Here is an 8,013-nt window from a genome sequence, read left to right on the forward strand (position 1 = left end):
GAGAGCTTGGAGGGGGAGTTTGCCTATTCTTGAGTGTGGATCACAGAGGTGGTCACAACTTTAAGTGGCTTAGAGAATTGTCCATATTCAAACTTGCCAGCTGATAGGTTCTATCAGTTCCCAGAGGAAACTGTAAGGACCCCTTAGCAAGGACAGCCCTTCTGGGACTATGCTTGCTAACCTAGGACAGGGAGAGATCCTGGCCACAGGTGTGCAGTGGGCCGTCAGTGAGCCTAAGATATACATGTGCCTGTGTGAAGGACTGAAACTGCTTTTGCATATTTGCTTTCCCCCTCAAGTCTACTCTAGTGAGGTAGATAAAATCATCTACAATATAATGCAAGAAGTGTTAAGGACAAATTTTTTTTTTTTTTTTATTGTCAGAGACTGAAGTTAGGCAGGAGAATATTTGAATTTTAACAGAATGTTTGCAGCAATACTGTAGTTGTAGTTCCACATCTTGACCTAAATCTAGATTGTAAAAGATTCAGAGTACTACCTTACATAGGATAAGTTGTAACTTGCTGATGCTCAATTTTGAAATTTATCTGGTTTTGACTGGTTGCTGTCATCCAGTAAGTTAAATCCTTCAGAGAAAACCACCAGTACATGTACTGTTGGATTACTGCACACACTTTAGTTTACCAGCAGGTCTTAACTCCTCTGCATTTAAAACAGAGCACATCAGTGTATCCACTCTCACTGTAAACTACATCTTCTTTCTTGAAATCCAGAAAGCATTCTTTAACAGCCTGTGAACAGAGCTTTAGTAATGCGCTTCTTACTGCAAAGTCAATAAGCATGACTACAGGTGAATTTTTCTATTTCAGAAGTGTTCATAGTAACCCCATATATTTAAGATGCAATACTATTTGAACAGAATTATCAAGGTCAATAAATAAAGGTAGAAATAGAAATAATTTCTGGAATATAACACAGGAATATATGATAAACAAACTATGATAAACATGAACTTTTAAACCACTGTATTTCTCTTTTACATATTTTTAATTGGAAAATCCAGTTGGAAAAGGAACTAGAGACTTGAAAAAAGAAGGGAAAATCTAGCTGTGCTTCAGTGACTTTTAGGAGTAGACTTTCTAGATTTACAAGCCTTTGTATATGCACTGTAAGAGATGTAAAAAAATGAGTGTTCTCTCCTTCCTGAATAAACGCTAGAGGACGCACTGCTCGGGAAAACGGGTTGTTTTACCCAAGGAACACAGCAGAAAACGCTCCTCATATACCAGGTGTGTAGCCTGGCTTTTCAGCCATCGGGCTTTCCGCGTAAATACAGAGGTGACTCAGTGTTGTTGGACAGAACGAATCATCACAGCAACTGCAGCCGGAGCGGCCGCGCGGTGATTCAGCACAAGAACAGCAGCCCCGGGCAAGTCAGGCAAGGGGAATTAGCTCAAATGGTAGAGCGCTCGCTTAGCATGCGAGAGGTAGCGGGATCGACGCCCGCATTCTCCAGACTTTTGATCGGCTGTAGCGCCACGGTGGGAAAAGATTTTCTTCCATGAACTGTCCCGGGTTTGTGGTAGAAAATCCACAGCAGCTCATGCAGACCATCTCGCCCGGCAAATAAAAGGGGAGGGGAAATGTTGACCATCAAGATTACACTTGTGCACTCTCCGAAGAACAACTTCTTCACAAACCCATCAAAACTAACGCTGTTGCTCTCTGTAACAAGAAAAAAAGTCACTTCCGTCCTTTACCGCTGCACCGAATGTGACCATTTATTACTGCTTTTTAATGATACGAAAAGTTACTGAAATTGTCTCTGCGAAGATGTAAAAGTTTGTAGGGTCTATATAAATCACCAGCTCACCACAGAATTACTGTCTCTCCAGCTACCTTGCACCCGTTGTAGGATGGGTAGGGCACGCTTGTTCTAACGTGAATTTCAAGTGACATTTGGTCTCTCACAGTATCACTCAGTGTCTTCCTCTAGCCATGAGAAGAAAATAATTTGCACTGTAAAAACAAAAAATGCTCAGCTCTGATCAACGTTAAAAACTTAAATCATCCATATCGTGAAAACGTGTCTCAAAATTGATTCATTTTAATCCTTACGAAACTGCTCCAGGAAAAAGCATCTTCAAAACAGCGGCCCCGCAGATGGAGAATGCGGGCATCGATCCCGCTACCTCTCGCATGCTAAGCGAGCGCTCTACCATTTGAGCTAATTCCCCTTGGCTAGTCCCCCCCTCCCCTCACTCACGGTTCCCGCTGTCACTTTCCTCGCTGGCGGAGTAGCCACACAGCACGCTGAAACGTGGCCCGCTGTCTCCCGACACAAACAAAACTTCCTCCCCCGAATCACGGTAGCTGGGCAGTCCGAGCCCTTCTAATCCCCTCCCGAAGTCCCCGGCAGGCAGTAAGAGCGCACAGCCTTCCAGTGAAACGCAGAAAAAATTAGGACTTCCTGCAAGCGCACTGCTTTTGACAGCCGCAGTGGGAATTTTGCCTAATCCGGTATCTGGACTCCTCGAGGCAACAGCAAGCGCCTTGTTAAGCGGAGCTGCATCTGGATAACATCCGGGTTGTGCTTCTAGGCAATCGCAGACTTATGCTCACACCAAACAATTATTACTGCTTAAGAGAAATCTGGATATATTTAAATACTGTATTTTTCTAAACCAGATTTTTCCTATTTGTAATCCCTAGGTGGAAGACAATCAGCTAAATTACTTTACCCTTCTCCACAAAATATACATCCTTCTCCATATATAAAATATTTATGACTGAATAGGTAGGGTTCTTCCAGTTCTTTTTTTCTTGTGGCAAGAGCCTGGGTTCATGTTACAAAAAAGGGGTAAAAAAAAAAAAAAGCACCCAGGCAAATGGAACACTAGGAAACAAAGTAGTAGTTCACATTATTTACTTACATCTCTCAGGAATTTTTAAGTTGTGATTCTATCACCAGATAAACGAGCACACTCACACAGACAATTACATATAAAAATCAAGAATATACAACTAAAACGTAAAAAAATATAAATTTTCACTATAATGAAACAGCAGTGAAAATTCTGTTCAATGGTTTGGTTTCACAAAAAAAGCAAGACAGAGTTGTGAACTTTTATTAAACGTACAATATTAAATAATCTGCCTTTCTGGAGAAAAAGGAGTACCTGAAATGAAATTTATTCAATAAGTACACAAACAACTCTTTATTTCCCCAGGATGCCTTAAGACACAGGAATCACACTGACATAAAAAGATCTTTCAAATCTCTCCTCTTCAATGAATTAGTGATTTCAGAAAACAAAATAAAATTTCAGTCTTTGGTCTAACCCTAAAGCCGTATACCAAAAGTCCTGTGCAGATTCTTCCATTAACAAAATTCCAGTGTCTTGCCACCTATTCCCTCACTCTGATTGTAACAGCTAGCTTTGCCAAAAAAATGTTTCTCCCTTTCCTATTTAAAACTAATCAATGTGGAAAGAAGCATCTGAAATTAATTTGCAGGAGGTAATTAAGTTCTTACCACTGGAATTATGCTGCAGATACCACTGACATTTAAGCAAGTGGCTGACTGAAAGTCCCACAGGTCAGTATGTCTGGCAAAGTAAGGAAGCTTGCTACTCCTTCTATTCTGGGATGTTTCACATTTTTCTTAGTATTCCTTCTGAACAAAAACTATTTAAGTCTCAAAACCACCTACGCTATAAAACAAATAAGCAAGCAAACAGAACCCTTCTAGTTGTGTCAGTTATCAGGCTTGTATGAACACAGCCAGGTAGGATGAGGGTTTCATCATGCCAGATTTTGAACGGTAAAACACATCTACTTGGTTTAATTACGGCAATCCCCAAGCAGGCTTACAGCTGCACATAAACAAACTTTTGTGTCTAGGCACTGAAAGTCTTAAGGCTTTAACACAGCAGGTAGGGTAAAATTTACTTAAAATCAACCAAAAAGACTGAACTATAAATTAAGCAGTGACAAAATTAGTAAGGACAGCTATAGTATATTCAGTTCATTCTGTTAAATAGTCTAACCTTCAAGTTGATAGATATAGCATTAAAATGAAACAAGTATGTCTCAAGTTCTGTATCCAGTATTTATCCCATATTTAAAGCATTGAAGGAAAATCTGTATTTAAAGTGTTGAAGGAAATGGGTTTTGGACCTCAGAGATAATTTTACTGAAAAGCAGTATCAAAATATGGAATTGGACAGCAAAATTCACACCATCCTGTGGAGGGAAAAAAACCCACAAAAAAAACCCCCTCAAACCCCAACAGACAGCACCTCACTAACTGCACTGTAAATCACATGAAAAGCAACACTGGAGACATGTCATGAGTCAGAAGAAATCGCCCAGAATCCGTGTGTCTGTTCTTAATGGCCACAAAGAGAATAAAACTTGATTTGTTGATGACGATGTTATTGCTTGTTCATAAAATTCTGCCTCCATTTTACCATCATTCATTGATTCATACCCAAAGCATAAGACATAAACATGCTAAAGAAATCCTAAAACATAAAACCAACCAAAAAGAAAAAAGCCAAAATCAAAACATAATAAACCCTAGAAAGATTTGCTACTTTTAATAATATTTGCTACTGCTGTTACCACGTTTGAGGGAAATCAGTATAGTCCATCTGGGAGCTAATGTACCAGTACAAAATTCTGTAATATTGGTCAAAGGATCAGCTTAGCCAGGCATCCTGAGTAACTTCAGTTACCATTAGCAGCCACAACAGAAACTTGCAAAGGCCAAAATAATTCATATTAAATATACTGCTTTTGCAAGAAGTACAACACCATAATGTTCTTTGAGTATATTTACGAGATTAGCACTTAGGTTAACACTGTGCTCTCTGTGCACTAATAAGAAGGCAGTGATCTCAGAGCACAGCTCTGAGCAAGATCATTTTATGCTACTCTGTCATCTCCCTGAGGACCAATACAAAAATCACCCTCATTATTTCAACCGGTAAAATCTCAAACTTTGTCGGAGAGTTGAAATACCAAGAAAATACACAAATTACCATTCTCTTTTTCTAAAAGGATCCATGGATTTTAAATTTCCATCTAGGTTTTCATACGGATTCCAAATTGGCAATGATTTAATGCTGTTTTCAGATGGGGAAATAGGAAGTCATACATTAACATGATTATGCATTTAGGTTTTTTCCCTAGGAAAATGGCTAGACTCACATCAGAACTTATTCCAAATTTTTTTTTGAAGACGTTGTATCCCTACTAATTTAATGAGTGTTTAAAAGTTTCAACACCACAGAGCTCACGTACAATGCCCTCCTTGAAATACACAGGATGACAATATAGAAAAACTGTATTACTCATTTTACATACAAAACAAACTGTTTAATAGTTAATAGTAAAAATCAAACAAGGTTGTTACAAAAACAGTGAGATGGACTATGCCTGAATCCCACTGGATCTGCAAACCTTTGTCTTCTAAATCACTACTGCAAGAATCTAAATTTTCTCTACATTCCCTATAACTCCACATAGGAGAGAATGTGTGCTAGTTATGCCTAGGCCACCTGGCTAATCAGCTATCACTAAACAGCACATACAAGATTTTCCTCACCTTTATTTAGTGTCTCTTCCAAGCCACGGATTTACACAGAATAGTAGCCAATTTCTTTATCTTTTGGCTTTTTATCCATCTTTCACTTTTCATGCCAAACTTAACAGGGGTGAGAATGAAGATTTTTCACAGCTTAGAAGACTTAAGAAGATTCAGATCCCTATATCCTGCGGTTTTTACTAAGGAACAGAACTATGTACTCACTAAATGAGATTGTGTCCAGAATAACACAGTAGTTTTAAGAACAATAATCTCATCCAAATAAATAAACCAACCATTTATAAAAAGCCCCAAGGAACTGGTTATATGGAATAAACTGAAAAACATATTTGGCTGCAATATTCAAAGACTAGAGGGTTAAGATACACAGAACTCACTGAAGTTCAGCGTATGTTTAACATCTGATAACTCAGATCCATATGAAAATCTGAGAGCTTTTCTTTTTTAAATTTATACACCACCATGGCATACAATAATTTTAAACTAGAACAGGGAAACCAGACTTATCATTAGAGGAGCTGCATTCATTGATGAAGCTACCTGCTTACAGTGTATTCAAAACATCACAACCATGCTGAATTAAGACCACAAAAAAGTTTAGAATAGCACCCACTTCAGCCCAAGTTATCCTCTGATTTGAGTCTTCCACTTCTCTCCTGGGCTTAATGTTACATGTTAAGCAAACTCTGGATGAGCAGTATCAGAAGTAAAGAAAATAACAGCTATTAAAATTTACTAATGCAATGTAAATGGTAAATAGTGTTGTTGTAGGTGTTGAGAAAAACTGAAGGAGGACTGGAGCCTGAGTCATGGCAGAGCAGCACAGGAATAGGAAGCACCCCACAGGAACCCACAAAACCACCCCCTCCACTGAGGAGCAGCCCTGCTCTGCTGCACCTCCTCTTTCAGACACACACCCCCATGACTCCAAAACTAGATTTTGCGAGACCCACTAAGACAAACCACCACAACCAGAAAACCCCATGGTAAAAGGCTGTGCACAAACCTCCTCCGCCTGCTTTGTCTTTCAATGGTCTTCAGCCCGGACTTGCTCCAAGTGACAACAGAGCAGACACAACTCCCCCACCCCACATGTTCCCACTTTCCCGGCCTCTCAGGACCTGACCTCTGCTCCGCCCTTCCCAAGCACGCCCTGCCCTGTGCTAGAACCTTCTGTAGAGGCATATGCTTCCACCCACCCCCATAGCAACTCTCTCCTCCAGGGCAGCTGCTGCCCTCCTTTTATTCCTTTATAGATGGAGCGGTGAACAGGTGGTGCTGGGAGGTTTTGTCATCGTGTCAACAGGGAAGTGCTGTAGCTGTGTCTCCTCCTAATGCATGAGGCAGCTGTTGGTATGGCAGGTAAGTCTTCAAAAGAAAAGTCTGCCTGTCGGTCAGCTCTTCTGTTCCCCCCTAAGCTGCCTTCTGTATCATCAGGGGGAAAAGGTAATGCTGGAAAGGGCAGATATTTATCCTAGTTTTCCCAAGTGCAATGGCTATAGGTAGCAGGAATATCAGCCAAGTGTGTATGCCTTCAAATGGATCTAAATATTTTTTTCATAATGTAAATTCATAATTAGGTTTATGCTCATGCATTTTCCTAGGCATTGCTTTGAGGGTGGAGATTGGAAAACAATTTTGAAAAAAGTGTATTAATATGCGTTTAAAGAGAACAGAATTTTCATTTTCCAGACACATTCCTGATAGTTTCTAACACCTGAGAGCACGACTTCTGAATAATTTGGATATGCAGTATATTGTTCTTCGTCACTTTTTTTTTTTTAAGGAGATCATAGAACATAAGGGTTATTTGTAACTGTAAAAGCTGTTCTTGTCTTGCAAAACAATCTCTGCTTCTGCACTTTTGACACCAAACATCAGGTTAACTGTTAGCAAGAAAAGGCAGTTTTATCAGTAAATGGTAAAACCCACCTTTGGTTTATCCAGCCAGCAGGCTTGGTGAAACTCTGTAGGCTAAGGTGCTCCAACTTACACTCTTCTTCCTCAGTTCCCTGGAGTCTCTGAAGTTTTGGCAATAACACATCTCCTGTGTGTTTGTAATCTTGCTATTTTTGTGTATTGCCAAATATTTTTCCTGAAAAAAAGTAAAAGAAGGAAAAACCAGAAATTCATTGATTTCTTTCAGCAACAGCTGAGCTATTTTTTTGTAGCTCTTGAGTTCTTCTTTTGCTAAATGTTGTTAGTAAAATTACAGCTACTTCAGGACTTCTCAAATAAATAAAAGTCTATGAAAAAATGTTAATGGTGTTAGACAACTTGAAACAAGATCAGTGCAGAATCTTGAGTTGTTTACCAGTCATTTATGATTATAACAACATTTGCATTGTTAGTAGCCATCTCTAAACAACTTCCTGTGAAGAAAGCTTTATTTTCTCAGACAAGAAAGACAAAAATAAGGTGATTTTTTTTTTTTTTTTTAA

General features: G+C 39.3%; 1 protein-coding gene and 2 non-coding genes across 4 annotated transcripts in view; 2 read left to right on the forward strand and 1 right to left on the reverse strand.

Annotated features, from left to right (window-relative positions):
- The first annotated feature begins 1,403 nt into the window (after positions 1 to 1,403).
- On the forward strand, positions 1,404 to 1,476 carry TRNAA-AGC. Its single transcript has one exon. It is a non-coding gene; the product is annotated as a tRNA-Ala (tRNA).
- A 649-nt stretch (positions 1,477 to 2,125) lies between these two features.
- Positions 2,126 to 2,198, reverse strand: TRNAA-AGC. The gene has a single exon. It is a non-coding gene; the product is annotated as a tRNA-Ala (tRNA).
- A 4,645-nt stretch (positions 2,199 to 6,843) lies between these two features.
- Positions 6,844 to 8,013, forward strand: part of UBE2V2 (ubiquitin conjugating enzyme E2 V2) — a 37,547-nt gene continuing 36,377 nt past the window's right edge. The window contains exon 1 of one of the 2 annotated variants that reach the window (XM_017727438.1): positions 6,844 to 6,934. Coding sequence is in view for 1 of the 2 variants with exons in the window: in XM_017727439.1 (XP_017582928.1) it covers positions 6,928 to 6,934 (7 nt within the window). In the remaining variant the exon portion in view is untranslated. The remainder of the gene's footprint in view (positions 6,935 to 8,013) is intronic. The other variant, XM_017727439.1, reaches the window with a different exon arrangement.

This window comes from Corvus brachyrhynchos, unplaced genomic scaffold (assembly GCF_000691975.1).
Source record: "Corvus brachyrhynchos isolate BGI_N302 unplaced genomic scaffold, ASM69197v1 scaffold60, whole genome shotgun sequence".
In the NCBI taxonomy this organism is placed as follows: domain Eukaryota; kingdom Metazoa; phylum Chordata; class Aves; order Passeriformes; family Corvidae; genus Corvus; species Corvus brachyrhynchos.